General features: G+C 37.7%; 1 protein-coding gene across 15 annotated transcripts in view; it reads left to right on the forward strand.

Moving 5' to 3' along the window:
- The window catches only part of LOC101889805 (guanine nucleotide exchange factor DBS), a 260338-nt gene that overhangs the window by 218272 nt on the left and 18113 nt on the right, over positions 1-23953 (forward strand). For all 15 annotated transcript variants that reach the window (XM_059120097.1, XM_059120100.1, XM_059120099.1 and 12 more), the window contains 5 exons: positions 9865-9975; positions 11466-11561; positions 18818-19003; positions 21855-22172; positions 22249-22446. In XM_059120097.1, the coding sequence (XP_058976080.1) occupies positions 9865-9975; positions 11466-11561; positions 18818-19003; positions 21855-22172; positions 22249-22446 (909 nt within the window). The remainder of the gene's footprint in view (positions 1-9864; positions 9976-11465; positions 11562-18817; positions 19004-21854; positions 22173-22248; positions 22447-23953) is intronic.

Raw genomic sequence — 23953 nt, forward strand, 5'->3', positions numbered from 1 at the left:
TACAGACCCTCTGTGAGAAGATCTACAGACCTTCTGTGAGAATATATACAGATCTTCTATGAGAAGATTTACAGACCTTCTATGAGAAGATCTACAGATCTTTTGTGAGAAGATCTCTAGATCCTCTATGAGAGTAGACCTCCAGATCCTCTATGAGAATATCTCTCGATCTTCTATGAGAATATCTCTCGATCTTCTATGAGAAGATCTCTCGATTTTCTATGAAAAGATCTCCAGATCTTCTATGAGAAGATCTCCAGATCTTCTATGAGTAGAACTCAGGATATTCTATGAGAAGGTCTATAGATCTTCTATGAGGAGATCTACACATATTCTATGAGGAGATCTACACATATTCTATGAGAAGATCTACACATATTCTATGAGGAGATCTACACATATTCTATGAGAAGATCTACACATCTTCTATAAGAAGATCTACCGATCTTCTAGAAGAGGATCCACCGATCTTTTATGAGAAGATCTTCAGATCTTCTATGAGAAGATCTCCAGATCTTCTATGAGAGGATCTCCGGATCTTCTATACGGATCTTCTAAGAGAAGATCTCCAGATCTTCTATGAGAAGATCTCCAGATCTTCTATGAGAAGATCTCCAGATCTTCTATGAGAAGATCTCCAGATCTTCTATGAGAAGATCTCAGGATCTTCTATGAGAAGATCTCCAGATCTTCTATGAAAATATCTACAGAGCTTCTATGATCTCCAGAACTTCTACGAGAAGACCGACATACCTTCTACGAGAAGATTGACATATCTTCTACGAGAAGATCGACAGATCTTCTACGAGAAGATATCATGCAACAGAAGATCCACAGATCTTCTTTGAGAATATCAACAGTTCTTCTATGAGAAAATCTACAGAACTTCCAAGAGAATATTTAGAGATCTTACCCCGCTGGTAATGGAAAATAAAATTTATTTACACTACCTTGAAATTAGTTATCCGAATCTTGTGGTTTCCTCCATTTCGCTGGGTAAATACAAAGTATCTATTCTCTTTATTTTGCCTTCCAAGCAACTTAACCAAAACAAACCCGGGTATATCTAAAAACGTTTACAACATAATTAAAGTTGCATAAAAAAACAAAAAAAAAAAAAATATGAAATAAACAAATGAATTGTTTAGTGACAATTACAAACTCCAAACAAATTATTTAAAAAACGTTTTTCTCTTCTTCACATTTCTAGAGAGAGAGCCATAATTAGCCCATAAACATAGTACCCCAGTGAAAAAAAATTAAAACCCAAACAAAAACTGTGACTAAATTTCAAAATAATTTCACTTTTTGTTTGCCCCTCACTCGACAAGTGTATGAAACAACAACAACAACAACATCGTAATTGAAATGGTTGTTGTTGGACACCTCATGTCTCCACCATTCAGTATTACCAACAATTTGGTTGTCATATAGCCATTAATTATGAATTACCATAAAATTACCAGTTGGCCAATTGCCCTTTACTCCTCCCCCACTGTTGGGAAGAGTAGAAATCTCTAATGAGTTTGATCTATGCAAAAAATAACAAAAAAACATAAAAACGACAGTGACTCTTTGTCCCTTGCCAAACACTCGGGCGAGTGTGACTTAATTCAAAGGCTTGGGGTTTGAAAATGTCTTGATTAACCTCCCAAATAAAATGGTGGCCTAAAGTCACAATAATTATGAGCATAATCCATGGTTTCAAAATAATTGTCATTTATTTTTGGAATTCCTAATTATTTTGTTCAAACAAATGAAAATATGACATTTTGTTGTGGCAAACATACACATGCATTTTTGGGCAGAGGAAGAGGAGGCATTTTGTTTTGATTCCAAAGTTTATGTTGTCTTAATGAATTTGTTTTCCAATGACCTCCCACCCTCTGCCGGCATCTGGCATTTTTATCTAACTTGTTTTTTGAAATATCTTCATACATTTCAACCCGGGGTGGTCACACTTGGCCATTCGACTTCTCACACTTCCATCTGCTGTAACTAATTAGATTTTGTCACTGTAACGCTTTGAAAGTGCGAAGAGTGACATGTCTGAAATGTAATTAAGAAATGTGAATTTCACAAGTTTTTTTTTTTTTTAATTTGCAGTTTTGAAATTCAAGTGTCATATGAATTAAAAACTGGATTATTTTGTTTGGGATTTATTTGACATGCATGAGCAATGCATACATACAGGGTTGCCCATATTCGACTAAGCCATGTTTTAAAAAAAAAAAAAAATCAAAAAAAAATCAAAATTTGGCGGTTGGCAATGTTAATCATTTAATTTGTTCCAAGTAGATTTGTTTACATCAATCTTTGAATATGATATCTCTCAAATGGCCGCATCTGGTGTTGATGACGTATTATGCCCTTTTTACTGCATTTTCCATCGTTTTTGCCAACATTTCGGCCGGAATAGCGGCTATTTCTTCACGAATGCTGTCCTTGAGCTCTTCTACGGTCCTTTGTCTTCAAATATCCCCACAAGAAGAAGTCAGGCGGCGTCAAATCGGGCGAACGCGGTGGCCAGTCCAAATCACCACTTTTCGACATCACACGGCCCGGAAACAAATTCTTCAGAAAATCGATTGTTATGCGACTTGTGTGCGGTGGAGCGCCGTCTTGTTGAAACCAGAACTGCCTCATACGCTTTCGACGAATAATTGGCATCACAAAATTGGTCAACATGTCGCGATAACACTCCCGATTGATGGTAACAGCATGGCCATTTTCATTTTGGAAGAATAACGGCCCAATGGCCGTTTTCGCACTAACGCCGCACCAAACTGTGACTTTTTCGTCATGAAGAGGCACTTCTTGAATCTCCTGAGGATTTTCAGTGGCGTAAAAACGGCAATTTTGCTTATTTACGGTCCCATTCAATGTGAAATGGGCTTCATCGGACATGATAATTTTGTTCCAAAATTGCTCGTCATCTTCGGCCATTTCGATGACTCTTTGGGCCCATTCCAATCGACGAGGCTTGTCCGCAGGCAACATTCTTTGCGTCAATTGAATTTTGTACGGGAACAAATGCAAATCAATGCGAATAATCCGTTGTAAAGTGGACCGAGCCATGCCCAACTGCTGAGAACGGCGTTTTTGGGATGTTCTTGGAGACCTCTCAACACTGGCTCGTACGGCAGCGATATTCTCGGCCGATCGCCTTGGTCGACTTTTATATGGCCTCTTCGGATTAGAAAGAGCCTTACCAGTCGAAAATTTTTCGTATAAACGCTTAATGGTGTTCTTAGAAGGAGCACTTCTCACATTTTTTAATGTTTATAAAGCACGTTGAGTTTTCATAATTGACTTGAAAATGCCAAGGAGTTGAGCACAAACCCTAATTATTAGATAGGGGCAATTTTTTGATGGAACTCAAGAGCTCAATATTCGCAATGTGTGGCATGGTTTGTAGACATATGTTATGGAAATTCGTACAGGAATACACTAAAAAGTACAATATATTATACTGGAATTATTCGAAAAGTACTGAATTGTATTTTATTTGATATTGGCTAAAAGGGATAGGGCTGGAATTCTCAATTTTGAAATAGATGTCACTGTTGGTATCTGTGGTTAAGATATGGACGTGTTTTTAGAAATAAGTTTTATATATGTACAGAAAGGTCTACATTTGGCATTGAGTGAAGGTATAGAGCTAGAATCTCGAAATTTTGATATTGAGGTCTCTCCAGGTGATAGTACGCAATTGTTCCGAAAGTAGTAAATGTTACTTATTTTTGATCACTGTTGGTGTCTAGGAGACGTTGAAATAGTTTTGAATCGACAATTTGGATGTAGGTCCATTGTGCAATGGTTTTACTAATATCGTAAACTTCAAAATGAAAAATTTTGAATACTTTTCAGTTCAAAAGGAAAAAAATTCCTGTTATTCTCTTCGAAGGGTGAGATGAAAAAACCGCACCGAACTTCAGACTGGTGTCATTTCTAAGCCACTCGTCTGACAGCTGTTAAAATTATTCCAGTGACAGCTCATTATATTGTTTACAAGCGTACAAAAACGTTTTTCAAGAAAGAAGTTATTCGTGATGGAATTCAAGCGTGATAGTATGATTTCTTTATATTTGGCTGGAAAACCACAAGTGGCTATCGTTAGGGCACTCCAGCATTTAAATGAGAATATATCTTTTGTGTCTCGTACCATCGCTCGTTACCGAACCGTGATACTGGTAGCGTAGCCCGACGTCAAGGAATTGGACGGAAGAAAACAGCAACATAAGCAGATATGGTTCGAAAAGTAAAGAAGCTACTTGAACGAAACCCGCGTCGCAGTAGCCGAAAAATGGCTCGTGAGCTGAACATATTGCAATATTCCATTCGGCAAATATTGAAAAATGAGCCATTGAAATTCCAAAAAGTACTCAAAAGAGCTAAAAAGTTGCTTCGCTTGGCCGAAAGTGGTGAACTGCCGAATTTGGTTTTAGCCGATGAGAAAACATTCGTTGTCCAGCAGTTTGTAAACAAACAAAATGATCGTGTTTACTTGCCAAAGAGGTCAGCTAAAAATGTACACCTTCGGTTGGCCACAAGAACTCAAGCGCCGGCCATGGTGATGGTGTGGGCTGCCATAACAGCCGATTGTCGCTCTTTGCTCGTATTAATCGAGCGTGGCATCAGAATAAATGCCAAATATTATCGCAAAAATATTCTGGAAGGTGTATTTAAGCCTTGGGCACGCAAACATTTTGGCCGCAGATCTTGGACATTCCAACAGGACTCAGCACGCGTCACCCAAGAATTGTTAAAAAAAGAGGCTACTCACTTCATTTCCAACTCCCAATGTCCACCAAAATCTCCGGATACCAATCCGTCGCACTATTGTGTCTGGAGTATTTTGGAAAGCAAGGTTGGCATTAAAAAATACTAAAGTGTCGATAACCTCATGCAAGCGATTCACCGGAAATAATTGGTCAAAATACCGCAGAGCAACATTGGAGCAGCGTGTGACGGTTTCATTGGCCGTTTGAAGGCCATAATTCGTGCCAAAGTTAACCAATTCGAACAAATCTAAACTTATTCTAAAATTTGATGCTATTTCCGTCGTTTTTTGCTTTCATTCAATAAAATTTAAAAAAAATGTAAAAATTATGGCGTTTGACTTTGTTGCAGCTTTTTTATCTCACCCTGTATATTCTTGACCAGCATAAAATTCTATGTCGATTTAGCTATGTCCGTCCGTCTATCCGTCTATGGAAATCACTGCAGCTTCCGAATGAAATGAATTAGGTTGATAAAATTTTACTCAAATGTATAATATGTCTGCAGGACTTTTGGTATTGAAAATGATCCATGTAGGTCCAAGTTTTGGGTAGGCCCCATATAATGATACCTCCCTATTTACGGTATTTGATTTAAGCGAAATTATTCACCGGAAATGTTTCAAATTTGGTATTAAAAACTTCGTATTGGAAACTTACAGCCTATGACAAAAAATTGTCTGCGCAGGTCCTCGTCTTCGAATAGCCCTCATATAACGGTACCTCCCAATATAAGCATTTTGATGATTTTAGCGACATTATTCACCGCAATGGATACTGTAGCCTATGGCAAAAAAATACTGATGCAGCACCACGTCTTTGTATAGCTTCCATATAAAGTGTTTCATTTAAGCTGTATTTTTCGGCGAATTTTTGTTTTTAATATTTTCAAGTTTCTTCCAAATGGTGGAGGGTATAAAAAATCGGTCCGGCCGAACTAAGTTGCTTTTTTAATTGTTTTCAATTGAGTTTGCTCGATTTTTTTATTTTGATCCCAGGAGCGCCCTCGCGCTTTTTCTATGTCTCTCGAATAGAGCGAGTAGACTTTGCTCGTTTTCGGGTAAGAGTAAAATCAGGTTTTATTTGTAAATCCATTGAAAGACATTGTCACCAATTTGTACCAACAAAGTATATGATAGGGTCGTTGCTTTTGTTGTTTTTGTACCCAAAATCAACCGGTACCTTGCAATACTTGCAGTGTTTGTTTGTGGTGGAGGTACCAGTAGAAGGGGGCATAGAAACATGTAGCACTCGATTTCTATTTTTTATTCGTAGAAGTACTCCCACTCGATGTCCAGTGAAGAGTGAGAATCGTTACGATCCTAAATATTCCCAGCCCTATCGTGATTTTAACCGAATTGTAATCAGAAGACCTATATGCTGCTTAGAAGACCTATAGGTGGCCTTTTAGAATAAGGTGACTTATAAAAGAGTTTTACAATTTTGACGTAATTTTTTGTTGACATGAGTCATAATATGTTTACTATCCATCGCTTAAACATTTTAGATATCGGTGATGACAAGAAATGGCCTGATATAAAGGTTCACCAGGATCGGCATAGGAAACCATTAGGAGTTACAGAAGATATTCTGTGTTCTGTTCTGCACGTTTTCCTCGAAAAATCCAACATTAAAATCTGTTTTATTTTTTTTTTCCAAAAATGTTCTTCTGTGAAATATAAAAATTAATTCCAAAGGCAAAATTTTTTTTTATGTGAGAAAAATTAGGCCCATTTATTATTACTTAATCCCCAATAACAACTTGAGAAAATTCCAACAAAACATTGTTGAGTTTTCTCTTTTTTTTTCAAAAATATTAAAGTTCTAAAGAAGAATTTCACCAACCAGTTGTAATTTCAAAATAACAGCCACACAACAAAATCCCTCATATAAGAAACATAAACAAAAACATACATGACTCATATATGTATTTGCCCATGATAAGCTGTCACACGAAACAACAGCAATAAAAATAACAACAAAGGAGAGGAAAAAAAGAAATAAAAATTTTCTTCTTCAAAGCTTAAATTCATTCAGAAATGTTTAATGAACATTTCTGATCTAAAGTTCAAGTTAAATGGTTCATAACATTGACTGAGTGAGTGACAGGCAGGCAGACAGACAGACAGACAGACAGCCAGTCAGAGTAGACAAGACTAGAAATTTTGAATTGTCATAGCTGCTGCACATGCGCACGCATCGTATATTTTTTTGGTATGCCTGCCTGCCACACCATCAGAGCCAACAAATCCATCAGCCGCTGAATGGTGGCTTTGGTTGGTACTTTTAACGTTTTTTATTTTATTTCTTGTAAGCGAAAGTGTTTCACTGCCAAAAACAAAGAAACACGCACACACACTCTCACACCACACACACTTGAATTTGATGAATATAGCGCTTTAGCAGTTAAAAGTTGGTCAAAACAAAAAAAATACTCTCCAACACGAAATGTGTTAAAGTAGCTAAGATTATTTCGTAGAAGGAGGTGGAAGAGGGAGAGAAGGGAATGCAAGTGCACAGTGTTTTGAAATGGGCGATTGTGTGTTTCGGGGGCTTTTGCACCTCTAGTACCGAAACAATCCTGTATAGTGCATGATATGACTTTGATAAGAATTATATTAAAAATATTTATTGGAGCATTCGATATACCGGACCAAGTTTCGCCAAATGAAAAAATCGGTTGAATGTGAAAAAATCTATCCAATTTGAGCTGTTATAGTACATATATGGTGCGCAATAACCGTAAAATCGGAAGAAGATGCATATCGAAGGTATATAAAAATCTGTACCGATCTCCATTAAATTTGGCAGAGGTATTTTCAAGCTGTATCTGATGTCCGGTATCAAATAACATTGTTGTGGAGCGCAGGGACTTTAACACCAAATCGGATAAAACATATATATGTGGGAGATAATGATATATCTAAACCGATTTTCACCAAAATTTGAAGCACTTGCTTTTAGGTTGAATTTCGTCGGAAGTGCCAAAATTCAGTCCATTTGGGCTGAGATTAGCCATTTGATGCAAAATAAACCTGAAATCGGATAAAGATATATATGGGAGCTATATTTCTGAGCTGTATCTGACACCTGGTACCAAAGATCGTTGTTGTGGGGTGCATATTACGAATGTGAGGGACTTAAAATCCCAAATCAGATAGCTATATCTGAACCGAAGAATTTGAATTTGAAGTACTTGTTTCTAAGATTAATTCAGTCGTAATTGCCAAAATTCAGTCCATTTGGGCTAATCTGTATCTGAAATATAGTACCAAATATCATTTTTGAGGAGAATATATTACGAATGTGAGGGACTTAAATACCAAATCGGATGAAACATATATATGGGAGCTATAGCTCTATCTTAACCGATTTTCACCAAATTTAAAGTACTTATTTCTAGGATGAATTCAGTCAAAATTGCCAAAATTCAGTCCATTTGGGCTGATATTAGCCATTTGGTGCACAATAAACCTGCAATCGGATAAAGATATATAAAGGAGCTATATCCAAATCTGATTCGATCTCGATAAAATTAGATAGAGGTATTTCTGGACTGTATCTGATATCTAGTACCAAATATCATTTTTGTGGAGAATATATTACGAATGTGAGGGACTTAAATACCAAATCGGATGAAACATATATATGGGAGCTATAGCTATATCTGAACCGATTTTTACCAAACTTGAAGTACTTGCTTTTAGATTGAATTCGGTCGGGTGTGCCAGGATTCAGGTCATTTGGACTGATATTGGACATTTGGTGCACAATTAACCCGAAATCGGTTGAAGATATATATGGGGGTTATATCAAAATTAGAACCGATTCTCACCAATTTCAATAGAGTTCGTCATTGGGCCAAACAAATATTGTCTGGAATATTTCACCTCAACCGGATAATAAATGATAATTGTTCACAAAAATACATGGGTCCGTCCGTCCATACATCGACTCAGAAAGTGTTTTTTTGAAGATCTTCCAAAGTAACTATGTGTCTATCTCTCTTCTTTCTCCATGTTACAAATAAATGCACAAAGACATAATACCCTTACCACGATATGGTGTAGGGTATAAAAATCCAATAATACGATTTTTGGTATTAAAAATGGGTCATATATAGGTCCACGCTTTCTTATATCCCCCATATAACTATACCGGCAAATCTTGGGTATTTTGGGAGTTTCGGTCAAAATTCGTAACCTAATTTGCTACAAATTGACAGTTTGTGTTCCCAATATGTAGGAAACATCCTTGCATATAAGTGCTCAAATAGACCCAACTGTACCTCCCTTTATTCGGTATTTCCACGATTTTAGCCACAATTTCCACCGGGATTATTTCAAACTTAGAATTTGTCCCCTTGCTTGACCTCCCTGCCTTATCCCGCACATTTGCTTCTTACCGAAAACCTACAAAAGCTCTTCTGTATACCAACGATCTCCTACATTATTTCGAATATCATAATTTCTTATACACTGTGTCCCTCTTCTCTCTTTTCATCATTCATTAGAAACACAGATGCAGAAGAAATCAAAACCCCCTCAAAAAAAAAACACAGCTAACCCCGTAGGTTCGACAAAAGAAAAGAACCGTTTTACTCATTTAAATGGAATATCTAACCACTATTAACATGAGTGGAATTAGACAGAAGGAGGGAGGGAGAGAGAGAAAGACGAGGAGAAGGGGGCTAACATTGAAATAATGATCCATTGTTGATGTCTTTGGCAGACGAGATTTCTTCTTAGCTTCTTGAAAAAAAAAACATGGTTTACAACAACAACAAAATCTTAACTGTTGTTGTATTATTTGTCCGTTTCTCCAAAATTTTGTGGTGAAATACCTATTTTTGTTAAATATTTGTTGCGGACTTCATTCTTTGTTCGCCGATTGTTTTAAATCATTTTATAACAGCTGACCCTAATTTCGATCCCACAACGTTATTTCGAATAACATTTTTTTGGCCAATCGAAATAAATGGGAATATAATGTCATTGTATTTTTTATTTGTAATTTTGTATTTTTTATCTGGAATGTGCAAAAAATTAATCAACTGACATTTTTGTTTGTTTTTTTTTTTCAGACTGATGTTATTCACGAATTACGTCCCCGATCCATGGATTGTGCCATGGACTCGGGTGTTTCACTGAACGGTGACAATGGTTGTAACTCCGATGTCGGTGAAAGTCAACAGGTAAGATTGGAATCCTATCAGGTCTACTATCTATACCAGTCTATCTAAGCTAGGCGAACAGTCTCCTAGCTATAGGAGACTAGTCTCCCAGCTACAGGAGACCAGTCTCCTAGCTATAGGAAGCCAGTCTCCTAGCTATAGGAGACCACTCTCCTAGCTATAGCAAACAAGTCTCCTGACTATAGGAGACCAGTCTCCTAATATAGGAGATCAATCTCCTAACTGCAGGAGACCAATCTTCTAACTGCAGGAGACCAGTCTACTAACTAACTATCTATAGGAGACCAGTTTCCTATTTAAAGGAGATCCGACTCCTATCTATAGGAGACCAGGGATCAGTCTCCTAACTATAGAAGATCAGTCTCCTATCTGAACAGGAGACCTTTCTCTTATCTACCTGTCTCCTATCTGAATAGGAGACCTGTCTCCTATCTGTATAGGAGACCTGTCTCCTATTTGTATAGGAGACCTGTCTCCTATCTGTATAGGAGACCTGTCTCCTATCTGTATGGGAGACCTGTCTCCTATCTGTATAGGAGACCTGTCTCCTATCTGTATAGGAGACCTGTCTCCTATCTATATAGGATACCTGTCTCCTATCTGTATAGGAGACCCGTCTCCTATCTATATAGGAGACCTGTCCCCTATCTGTATAGGAGACCTGTCCCCTATCTGTATAGGAGACCTGTCTCCTATCTGTATAGGAGACCTGTCTCCTATCTGTATAGGAGACTTGTCTCCTATCTGTATAGGAGACCTGTCTCCTACCTGTATAGAAGACCTGTCTCCTATTTTTATAGGAGACCCGACTCCTATCTGTATAGGAGAACTGTCTGCTATCTATATAGGAGACCTGTCTCCTATCTATATAGGAGACCTGTCTCCTATCTATATAGGAGACCTGTCTCCTATCTGTATAGGAATCCTGTCTCCTATCTGTATAGGAGACCTGTCTCCTATCTGTATAGGAGACCTGTCTCCTATCTGTATAGGAGACCTGTCTCCTATCTGTATAGGAGACCTGTCTCCTATCTGTATAGGAGACCTGTCTCCTATCTATATAGGAGACCTGTCTCCTATCTGTATAGGAGACCTATCTCCTATCTGTATAGGAGACCTGTCTCCTATCTGTATAAGAGACCTGTCTCCTACCTGTATGGGAGACCTGTCTCCTATCTATTGGAGACCTATTCTCCATTTATGCAAGACCTGTCTCCTATCAATATAGGAGTCCATTATCCTGTCTATTTAGGAGACCGGTCTGCTATCTTATTCAATTTACCCTACATGACAAAGCGTTTTCTTTTAGTTTCAAAAACGATGTTAGCGCCTAAAAGTATGCTGTACAAATATTAAACGTAATTGTATCCAAGTCACTATTCTGAAAAAATAGTTTTAAATTTTCCTATCTAAAGAAGATCTGTTTAAGATTTCCTATCAATGCGCATAAATATGTTATTCATTTATTTTTTTTTTCTCCTTTCTTTCAGGACATGGAAGCCCGACGTTTGAAACGTGGCCATGTTCTAACCGAACTATTGGAAACCGAACGTATCTATGTCAGTGAAATGAGTTCAATATTAAAGGTAAGTTTCCAAAGTCCATTAACAACTGGTGTAGACTTCAACTTGAACATTGAACGCATTCCGTTCGACCACTTGCCCCCCGAGCAGTTTACAGTACCCAACGTTCGAAACTAGTTACGGCCAATAAATATGTAATATTCTTGGGTGAATAAATTACCAAGCAGTAATTAATAAAAGCAAAAAAAAAACAACAAAACGCAACGCAACAGAACCCCGACCAACAGTTATTGGTAAGGCAAAGAACAAAACAAAATTCCAACAACCAAAGTAAAAAAATCTTAACTTATAATTGCCAAGTAATCATCATAAAACCATGAAATATTTAACTATTAAAAAAAGAGTACCCTCTCCCAAGAAACCAGAAGCCAAAATCTAAATAACGTTCAAAAATAATAACACATACGCCCATTCTCCACTGGCCATAACCACAACCAGCCGACAATCCTCCGCCACCACCATCAGTGGTCAGTGAACTAATTTAGTACACAATTTGCTGGACTGATGGGCTGACCACATAACTGACAGCTGTTATTAGAGGAGAGGAGTTTCTTTTTGGCAGAAAAATTAAAAAGGCGATAAATTATATTCTAGAAACGGTAAAAAATGCAAGCTTAGCAAAACCAACTTCGCTGCAGCGTTTTCAAATGAAATAGGAATCTTAGAAAATGCATTGGCTGGCCCAAAGATTCAAAACGAAACAACAATAATAGTATCAGAAATGGAAAAGAAATATGCAGTAGTTAGCTAGGAAAGAAAAACAATTACAACAACAATACTGCTCATGTATGCTTATGATTGCAATTAGTGCATTAAGTGATTTGTTGTTCATTTTTTTGTTTTTCTAACTGCCATTACAGAGTCGTGGAGGAAATACGATCATTAGAAGGGTATGGGATATGCGTGCATGAATCTACTGCAAATTTAAAAATCTGCCAAGTTTATACTTAAAAAAAACCATACACATATTAAGGTACACTATAGCCCCGACTTGCGTCGTCGTTTTGAGTTGCGTCGCAATTCTCCGGTCCCCATTAACGACGCAAATCGGGCTCAAGTGTATTTAAAAACTATTGACTCCACAAATTTGGAAAAGTCAAAGGTAGTAATAGCATGATTCATAGTGTATGATTGGCAGATATCTTGTTCTTAAAGGAATGCCATCTAGTTTTGACATTTTACAAGCATTTTTCGTTGCTATGCGTTCTCGTATATATTAATTTTCTCAAAGCGTGTAAAGCTCGCTGTAAAGTCAAAATATGTAAAATCATACAAATCCGATAAGAGCAACTTGAAAATAATTGTTTTTGAATTGATGCTAAATAAGAAAATGTTAATGCTTTGGGCGGCATCTACACCTGACAAATTTAAAAGTTGTTGATATGACCAACCTTTCTTGCAATCTTTACAAATTATAGTGTGCCATCTACACGGCAAATTGTGTCGACGTGTATCCTCACTTTGAATGCTCGATGGCGTCTATAGGCCAAGAAGTATTGTTCGGTATACTTCTCCTCCTGCAGTGGAACTGCATACGTAACTTTTGTCATAAGACATTACAATATTCAAATGCGAAACTTAAAAAAAAATCGGTAATAATGCAGCTAAAATCATCAAAATACCGAATATCGGTAGGTACCGTTATATGGGGACTATACGAAGACGTGGACCTGTACAGACAATCTCCTGTCATAGGCTGAAGCATTCATTACGAACATTAAATACCAAGTTTGAAACAATTCGGGTTATAATATCGCTAAAATCATAAAAATACCGAATATCGGGAGGTACCGTTATATGGGAGCTATATGAAAACGTGGACCTACATGGCCCATTTACGAACTTAACCTGCCTACTGGCAAAATAAACATGTATGCAAAATTGTGCCTTTCTATCTCAATTCGTTCGAAAGATAGCGTGATTACAACAGACCGAGAGACGGACAGACAGACAGACATACGGACATCGCTAAATTGACTTAGAATTTTACGCTGATCAAGAAAATATATACTTTGTTGGGTCTGACATGAGTATTTCGAGGAGTTACAAACGGAATGACAAAGTTAATATATCCTCCATAGTATGGTGGAGGGTATATAAACTGCAACAAAGTCAATCGCCATAATTTTTACATATTTTTATACCCTCCACCATACTATGGAGGATATATTAACTTTGTCACTCCGTTTGTAACTCCTCGAAATACCCATGTCAGACCCAAGGGTATATTAATTTTGTCATTGTTATTGTTTGAGATGTGGTATTTGAAGTTCGTAATGGATGCTACAGCCTGTTACAGAAAATTGTCTATGCTGGTCCAGGTATTCGCACAGCTCCGATATAACGAATTTGAATATGGTAATGGCTTATGACAAACAATGCCTATGTATGTCCACGTCGTATAGACCCCAAAATATAACGGCTATATTCGGTATTTTTAAAATGTTAACAGAATTTTTTCAGGTTTTTATTTTTTAAAAATTTCCAAATTCGTTGCAAATGGTGGAGGGTATTAAAAGTTCGGCCCGGCCGAACTTACTGCTTTTTAACTTGTTTCAATTGTATTGATTGAAAGCAAAAAATGTCGGAAATAGCATCAAATTTTAGAATAAGTTTAGATTTGATCGAATTGGTCACCTTTGGCACGAATAATGACCTTCAAACGGCCAATGAAAACTTCACACGCTGCCCAAATGTTCCTTTGCGGTATTTTGGCCCATTCCCGGCGAAGCGCTTGCTTGAGGTGATCGACACTTTGGTATTTTGTAGTGCCAACTTTACTTTCCAAAATACTCCAGACACAATAATCCAACGGATTGGTATCCGGAGATTTTGGTGGAAATGAAGCGAGGAAGCTCATTTTATAACCGTTCTTGGGTGGCACGTGCTAAGTCCTGTTGGAATATCCAATGTCTGCGGCCAAAATGTTTGGGTGCCCAAGGCTTTAATACATCCTCCAGAATATTTTCGCGATAATATTCGGTATTTATTCTGATGCCATGGCTGTTATGGTGGCCCACACCATCACCATTGCCGGTGCTTGAGTTCTGGTGGCCAACCGAAGGTACAAATTTTCAGCTGACCTCTTGGGCAAGTAAACACGATCATTTTGTTTGCAAACTGCTAGACAATGAATGTTTTCTCATCGGAGAAAACCAAATTCGGCAGTTCACCACTTTCGGCCAAGCGAAGCAACTCTTTAGCTCTTTTGAGAATATTTTCTTCCTATTGCGGTGTAAGTTCTTGCACTTTTTGGAATTTCAATGGCTTTACCCCGAGCTCATTTTTCAATATTTGCCGAATAGAATATTGCGATATGTTCAGCTCACAAGGCATTTTTCGGCCACTGCGACGCGGGTTTCAATCAAGTCGCTTCGTTACTTTTCGAACCATTTCTGCTAATGTTGCTGTTTTCTTCCGTCCACTTCCTTGACGTCGGGCTATGCTACCAGTATCATGGTAACGAGCGATGGTACGAAACACAAAAGATTTATTCACATTTAAATGTTGGAGTTCTCTGCCGATAGCCACTTTTGGTTTTCCAGCCATATATAAACAATGGAATATAGCAATATGCTTGCTCACGAGCCATTTTACTGCCCCTGCGACGCGGGTTTCTATTAAGTCGCTTCTTTACTTTTCTCACCATTTCTGCTGATGTTGCTGTTCTCTTCCGTCCACCTCCTTGACGTCGGGCTATTCTACCAATATCACAGTACCGAGCGATGTTACGAGACACAAGAGATTTATTCACATTTAAATGCTGGAGTGCTGTAACGATAGCCACTTGTGGGTTTCTAGCCAAATGTAAAGAAATCACCCTATCACGCTTGAATTCCATCACGAATGACTGTTTTTCCGGAAAATGCTCACCAAAATGCTTTTGTACACTTGTAAACAATATAATGAGCTGCAACTGGAATAATTTTAACAGCTGTCGGACGAGTGGCTTGGAAATGACAGCAGTTTGAAGTTAGTTGCAGTTTTTCCATTTCACCCTGTATATCTTTAACCGATTTCGGGTTAATTGCGCACCAAATGGCGAATATCAATTCAAATGAAATGAAGTTTGGTATATCCGACCGAATTCGATCTAGAAGCAAGTACATCAAATTTGGTGAAAATCGCTTCAGATACAGCTATAGCTCCCATATATATGGTTCACTCCACAAGAATCATATTTGGTAACAGATATGAGATACACCAAATTGCATTAAGATCGGTTCAGATTTGTATATAGCTCCCATATATATCTTCAACCGATTTCGCGTTAATTGCGCACCAAATGGCGAATATTAGTACAAATGACTTGAATTTTGGTGCATCCGACCGAATTCAGCCTAGAAGCAAGTGCATCAAATTTGGTGAAAATCGATTAAGATATAGCTTTAGCTCCCATATATATGTTTCATCCGATTTGGTGTTTAAGTCTCTCACATTCATAATATGAATTCGACAACAATGATATTTGATACCAGATATCTTATAGAAATTTCCGAGCTCTTTGCCAAATTTTATCGAGTTCGGCTAAGATTTGGATATAGCTCCCATATATATATATATATATATATATATGATTAATCCGATTTCAGGTTTATTGTGCAAATAATGGCTAATATCAACCCAAATGGAGTGAATTTCGGTAGAACTCGGCTTCGATATATGTTTGTTTAAATATAATCCTTCTCGAAGTGATATTCTCCAGTTTCTAGCAATGTTATTTGGTATAAAAGATAAAAATTTCTCCGTCAAATTTAGTAAAAATCGATTCAAAATTGGATATGCCTCCTAAAGATTAGTTCCCTCTGAACTCAAATTTTAACTGCTCTAAAACCAAAAATGTTGATAGCTGCTATGATCTATTTCAAAATAATTCTTTTGTTACAGGAGCTCTACTAAATATGCTTAGTAGTGTAAGGTATCATATAGTCGGCCCCGTCCGACTTTTAACTTTTTCTTATTGATTTCATAAAGTGTACTTTTTTGCCAAATAAAGGCGAAAATTGTACCAAAAGCACATATTTGCTGGATGTTATTTTGTAATAAATATGTACAAATAGTACTGTTTGTACAAAATTATGTACATTATTAGAAAATTTTTGAATATCAAATGAAAAAATATTTTTTTGTAATCGCAAAACAACATATTATCCATGAGGAAGCTATGGGAATGGAAACTTAATATTTGTTTAGGAAAATTTCGATTTGTAAGGTCACTTTAGTTGGCCTTCACTAGACAGGGCAACGAACTGCACCAAAACATGCATTCATTGAATGCCCAAGATCACGCATCATATGTTTTATTTAATTTTGAGTTATGAATCAAATCAAATCCGATATCGCACAAAACAAAGCTCTTACAAAATGCGTAAATATGAAAGGCCATGGATGTAACTTTATGTGAAATATTTTTTATTGTGAAATCTAAAAACAATAACCCTCAGACAGCTGCTGCACTGCACCTTTTCAAAACTGCGACTCTGAATGGATTTTCCAAAGATACAACAAAAAACAGCAACAACAAAAGAAGCAAACAAAAAAACAGAATATTTTATAATTCCCCTCAGACAAAATACGATTTGAAATGATCAAAAGCGTGGATGGCTACGTTGAAGATTGCACGGTGATCATCATTGTCAAGTTTGTGTGTTCGGCTTGGTCTTGGGTGGGATGGGTGAAAAGGCAGGCACGGAGGCAGGCAGGCGGATAAGTGATGTTCATGGCATGCTGTTTTGTTAGAAGTCTTGGCTTAAACGCGGATGGACTTTAGGCAAACTTCAACATGGAAAAGTAAAACATTTGCAATAATTCGCCGAAGAAAGATAGTTGAGAGTGGCTGAGGAACGGAACGGAACGTTTAAAAATTAGAAAATTGAAAGAAAATCACAAAAACCACAATGCGTTATGGTGGTTATGATTTGCAAAAAGCTTCAAAGGCCACCAACACCTCGACGGATAATGCCACAAATCCCACGGGAACATTTCATTTGAAGAAGGTCCACAACACAGCCTGTCAAATCATGGAGAAGTTCAATACCAAATTACATCATTCGCTGCGAAAGCTGTACTCTGTAAAAGCTTTCCACGAGGCTTCGTCGGGAGGACGCAACTCACCTCTATCATTTCGAGGGTCGCTATTCGATTCGGAAAGTTGTTCGGACAATGGCCGGAGAAGTGCTGCCGTAACCTCAACCATACGCTATACTAAAAATGATTTCCGGCCCCATTTCGATTTCAGTGAATGTAAAGATCAACATAATTATATATTTGGAACCAATATCTATAATTTATCGGCTCGCAATATGCTCAATGGCAAATCGACAATAAAAATTTTAAATACCTTCAAGGAAATTGAGGAGAGTAATTCATTGGAATCCATTAAATCGGCCAAAAATAGCCTGCAGCGTTTAAAGGACGAACGTAAGACAATATTCAAAGAGCTTTTGGAGCTTTCAAGTTGTGATGAGTCTTTGGAGTTTCGTCTGGTCAAGGATTATTTGGAGTGTAACTCATATTCGGAAATTGAAAATGATTTGGAATTCAAGGAGTATTTGCAAAGAAAAAATTACTCAGATATTCTGAGTTATCTGGAGGACTGTGCCGAACCGAAAAGTATGATGTCCATATCCTCCTCGGTGGCCCGGGCCCAGTCGGCTTTGGGTAAAAACTCACTGAATAGCTTGAAACTCCTATCCACACCCAAACCCATTAAAGAACCCAAACGGACACCACAAATTGAAAGTCTTGTCTGCTCCACCTGCCGCTCAGCCATGGGGAATTATAGTCCATGTCCATCATATGGTGTGAATACCCTTAAAGCTCCCCGGAATCGTGAACAAATTGAAGAGAAAGCCAAATCGAATGGCAACAACAATTTCTTTTCCTCTTCGTATCGTGAAATTCTAAAATTTTGTCAAGAATTTTTCGAAGAAAGTTTCACCTCCACCCACAATGGTTTTGAAATGCCCAAATTCACCTTTGGCAAATTTAAGGAACAAAAATACGAACAAATTCTCAAGGAGTTTGTGGCGAATCAAGGCTACGCCGAAGTCCAAGATTATGTGGAGGATAAATTTGGTCAATTCATTGAACAAGAATTGAGTAAATATGTTTCGAGTCTAAGGGAGACGGAACGGGGCGAATGTTCGGCGGATAACTGTTCGGAATGTGTAAATGTTGAACTAGTTTGAAATCTAATGATTTCAATGATTAAATTATTTTATTGTTTGTTTTTGTTTTTCCCGTTTGTCCATTTTTAGGGTTACTGTGACCAAATGCATTCGGAAGAGATGATGCACCTGGTACCGGCCAGTTTACAGGGCAAAGAAGACATCCTCTTTGGTAATCTCCATGAGCTCTACACATTTCACAATGACGTTTTTCTCAAGGATTTGGAGAATTGTATATCCACCACGGAACTGGTGGCATTATGTTTTGTACAAAGGGTGAGTGAAATAAAGAAATCTGTCTTTAAGGAGGTCAGGATATTTGTATAGTGGATTGTTTATAGGATCATAAGGTCTCTGATTGTGGACTTTTGGAAGGACTTAGAGCCTTTAATCGCGTACTTTTTAATGACCTGAACATAATTTCATTTTGGATTTCTAAACAGAATTTAATCGTGAATCTTTTCGACGGACTTTTAAATTTCTAATCGTGTCCTTTTTTAAGGACTTTGTGGTATCTCCTTTTTTGGACTTTTTAATGACTCTAACCCTCTAATCTTTAATTTTTATAGGACGATGAAACCTTTTTTTTTGGGCTTTTTAAAGGTCACTAAATCTGGACTTTTTGATGTCTTCAGAGTTCTAGTTTTGTATTTTTTAAAGGTCTTAAGGACCCACAATTTAGACTTTTTAAAGAAGTTTAGTGACTCTAATCGTTGAATTTTTGAAGGATCTTTTTTGAAAGTCTTTAGGACTTTAGAGTCCTTCCTTCTTGGAAGGACATTACTACCTTAAACCATGGACTTTTTCAAGGAGTTTAGAACCTCGAATTTTTTTAATTTTGTGAAGGATATTTTAGCGTCCAATTTTAGATTTTTTTAAGGATTATAGGGTTATTAATGGTGGACATTATTGAGTTATATAATAGTGGGCTTCTTAGAAGGACAAGGTCCTTCAATCGTGTACTTTTTCAAAGGGCTGGACATTTAGAACCTCACATCGAACCCTATAATCGTGAACATCTTTAAAGGACCTCAGAACCTCTAATAGTGACATTTTTTAAGTCTTTGATAACCTCAAATCGCAGTATTTATAAAAGGAATTTTGAGTTTCCAATCTTTGGACTGGACTTTTGAGTTTCTAATCTTGGACGTTTTTTGAAGGACTTAAGAGTCTCCAATCTTAGATTTTTTGCGGAACTCTAGACAATCCAATCTTAGATTTTTAAGGACGCCATAATTTTTACATTTTTTTTTAATTTTATTAAATGAAAGGAAAAAATGTAGGAAATAGCATCAAATTTTAGAATAAGTTTACATTTGTTCGAATTGGTCAGCTTTGGCACGAATTATGGCCTTCAAACGACCAATGAAACTGTTATACGCTGCCCGAATGTTGCTCTGCAGTATTTTGGCCCATTCCCGGCGAAGCGCTTGCTTGAGGTGATCGACACTTTGGTATTTTTTAGTGCCAACCTTGCTCTCCAAAACACTCCAAAAACAATAGTCCAACGGATTGGTATCCGGAGATTTTACTGGCCATTGTGCACTGGTAATGAAGAAAGGAACCTCATTCTGTAACCATTCGTGCTGAGTCGATTAATACGAGCGGAGAGCGACCTTCGGCTGTTATGGCGGCCCACACCAACCAACCGACCGAAGGTGCACATTTTCAGCTGACCTCTTTGGCAAGTAACTGTGATCATTATGTTTGTTTACAAACTGCTGGACTACCAATGTTTTCTCATCGGATAAAACCAAATTCGGCAGTTCACCACTTTCGGCCAAGCGAAGCAACTCTTTACCTCTTTTGAGTCTATTTTCTTTCTGTTGCGGTGCAAGTTCTTGCACTTTTTGGAATTCCAATGGCTTTACCCCGAACTCATTTTTCAATATTTGCCGAATGGAATATTGCGTTATGTTCAGCTCACGAGCCATTTTTCTGCCAGCACGACGTGGGTTTCGATCAAGTCGCTTCTTTACTTTTCGCACCATTTCTGCAGATGTTGCTGTTTTCTTCCGTCCACTTCCTTGACATATGTCGGGCTACGCTACCAGTATCACGGTAATGAGGGACGGTACGAGACACAAAAGATATATTCACATTTAAATGTTGGAGTGCTCTAACGCTAGCCACTTGTGGTTTCCCAGCCAAATATAAAGAAATCACACTATCACGCTTGAATTTTATCAAGAATAACTTTTTTTCTGGAAAATTCTCACCAAAATGCTGTTGTACGCTTGTAAACAATATAATCAGCTGTCACTAGAATAATTTTAACAGCTGTCGGAAGAGTGGCTTAGAAATGACAGCATTCTAAAATTGGTTGCAGTTTTTCATCTCACCCTGTATATTGCTTGAATAATCGATCTCCCAGAAGGGTAATTTTTCAGTGCGGCTTAGGGCGCGGTTAGTCTGTTCACCGCCAAATCCCCCCTTTCCCTTCTTTAAACAAACACAGCATATAGCCATAGAAGGTCTTATGTTAAGTGTTAGTCAGAGAGTCCCACTCACAATACCATTAAAATCGTCCTTTAATTCCAAAATTTTTCATTTCATCAAGTCCATCCTCATGTTTGATGTATCTAGCCGTTCTGATTAGTATATTATCACCCCTGCATAAAATATGTAAAACAAATTAGGTCCTCAGAGTTCTTTTTGTAGTTGACCAAATCCCCTCGATCACTGTAGAGCAGTTTTGACGGTCATTTTCCTTTCAAGCACAGTCCGGGATTTTATTACAGAGGTCGACTGGTTTTGGATTAAATGTCCGCTGGTATTGAAAGTCCTCAGCCCCCCTTCCAGTAATTCCCTTCTGACTCCACTTTCGCGTTTAGATGTCAAGGCACGACTCCGGTAGTCGGTTTTGCTCATCGTCTGAGAATAACGTTGGGCGCCACTCGAATGCTGATAAACGACGTCCTCCACAGATAAACTGAACTATTTAGGTCCTGAACTATTTAGGTCCTGACTTCTTGAATATTAGGAGATGCTCAGCACAGTAAAAAGATATATCTTCTATAAATACATCCAGTCACTTAATCCAAGATATCCAATTTAGCGGAAAAAATTTAAGTTCAATTGACAATTTCTTAACATATTTTCCCCTCTGTCCTCTTCTATTTTTCAGCGTGATACTTTTTACCGTTTATATTCGTTCTACTGCCAAAACATCCCACGATCAGATCGTCTGCGTGAAACCCTGGTCGACACCCATCTCTTCCTGCAAGAATGCCAAAAACGTTTGGGCCACAAACTGCCCCTAGCCGCGTATCTGCTGAAGCCCGTTCAGCGTATAACCAAATATCAATTGTTACTTAAGGATCTGTTGCGATTCAGTGACAACGGCAGCTGTACCAAAGAATTGCAAAAGGCTTTGGACTGTATGCTGATTGTGCTGAAGTGTGTCAACGATTCAATGCATCAAGTGGCTATCACGGGATTCCCGGTAAGTTAAAACGAATATGTTTTATTTTGGAAATTCTATTCTGATTGTTGTTTTTGCTTTATTTTTTGTTTTACAGACCGATTTATCTCAACAAGGCGAGTTATTGTTGCAAGATTCATTTCAAGTATGGTCTGAGTCGAAAAAAGACATCCGTCTGCGCATAAAACCCCAACAAAGACATATATTTTTATATCAAAAATCTATGCTATTTTGTAAGCAAACTTCGAAACCGGGCCACAATAAGAGCACCTATCAGTTCAAGCATTATCTAAAGGTAAGTGGGTTACGAGATAAACATCGGATTTAGCTGTTGCAATGATTTTATGAGAAATTATCCGTTCAGCTTCTTCTATAGGAGCTATTACCAAACACAGATAAAATATATATTAAATATATCGACGTACTTTGGATCTATTTCGTGGATTATTATGAATATATATTTCTAAGGACTTTATGTCCTGAAATATTGGTCTTTTTTAAGTATATTCAAGGCTTAGTAAAATATTTTAAAGGGAACTTAGCGTTTTATAACAGAAGAACTTTATAAAAATATTCGCAGAGAAATTAAGGTACCATAATTCTTTTTTAATGATTTAATGTCCTGCAATTTTGGATATATTAACAAAAATAAGGAGATTATGTTTGAAGGACTTACAGATCCGCAATCCTTCATGTCTTTTTAAACCCTGGAAAAGCCGAAAAACTTCTTAATATTCTTAATAGTCAATGCAGTTCTCTCTTCAACGATTCTTAGAAAATGTATATTTTTGTTATCCTTATTGGACCGTTTCTATATTGTCAATCCTGACCTTCCCCTATTTAAGAAATCCACGGTGAGATAAAAAAAACTGCAACAAAGTCAAACGCCATAATTTTTACATTTTTTTTTAATTTTATCGAATGAAAGAAAAAATGTCGGAAATAGCATCAAATTTTAGAATATGTTTAGATTTATTCGAATTGGTCACCTTTGGCACGAATTATGGCCTTAATACGGCCAATGAACGTTGAACACGTTGCCCGAATGTTACTCTGCGTTATTTTGGCCCATTCCCGTCGAAGCGCTTGCTTGAGGTGATCGACACTTTGGTATTTTTTAGTGCCAACCTTGCTTTCCAAAATACTCCAGACACAATAGTCCAACGGATTGGTATCCGGAAATTTTGGTGGCCATTGTGCACTGGAAATGAAGTGACCATTCTTGGGTGGCGCGTGCTGAGTGCGATGGTGCTGTGTCTTGTTGGAATGTCCAAGGTCTGCGGCCAAAATGGTTGCGTGCCCAAGGCTTCAATACATCATTCAAAATATTTTCGCGATAATATTCGTAATTTATTCTGATGCCACGGTCGGTTAATACGAGCGGAGAGCGACCACCGGATGTTATGGCGGCCCACACCATGGCCGGCGCTTCAGTTCTGGTGGCCAACCGAAGGTGCTCATTATCAGTTGACCTCTTTGGCAAGTCAACACGATCATTTTGTTTGTTTACAAACTGCTGGACTACCAATGTTTTCTCATCGGAGAAAACCAAATTCGGCAGTTCACCACTTTCGGCGAAGCAACTCTTTAGCTCATTAGAATCTATTTTCTTTCTTTTGCGGTGCAAGCTCTTGCACTTTTTGGGAATTTCAATGGCTTTACCCCGAGGTCATTTTTCAATATTTGCCAAATGGAATATTGCGATATGTTCAGCTCATGAGCTACTTTTCGGCCACTGCGTCAGGGGTTTGGATCAAGTCGCTTCTTTACTTTTCGAACCATTTCTGCTAATGTTTTCTTCC

Source organism: Musca domestica, unplaced genomic scaffold, assembly GCF_030504385.1.
Source record: "Musca domestica strain aabys unplaced genomic scaffold, Musca_domestica.polishedcontigs.V.1.1 16, whole genome shotgun sequence".
Lineage (NCBI taxonomy): Eukaryota > Metazoa > Arthropoda > Insecta > Diptera > Muscidae > Musca > Musca domestica.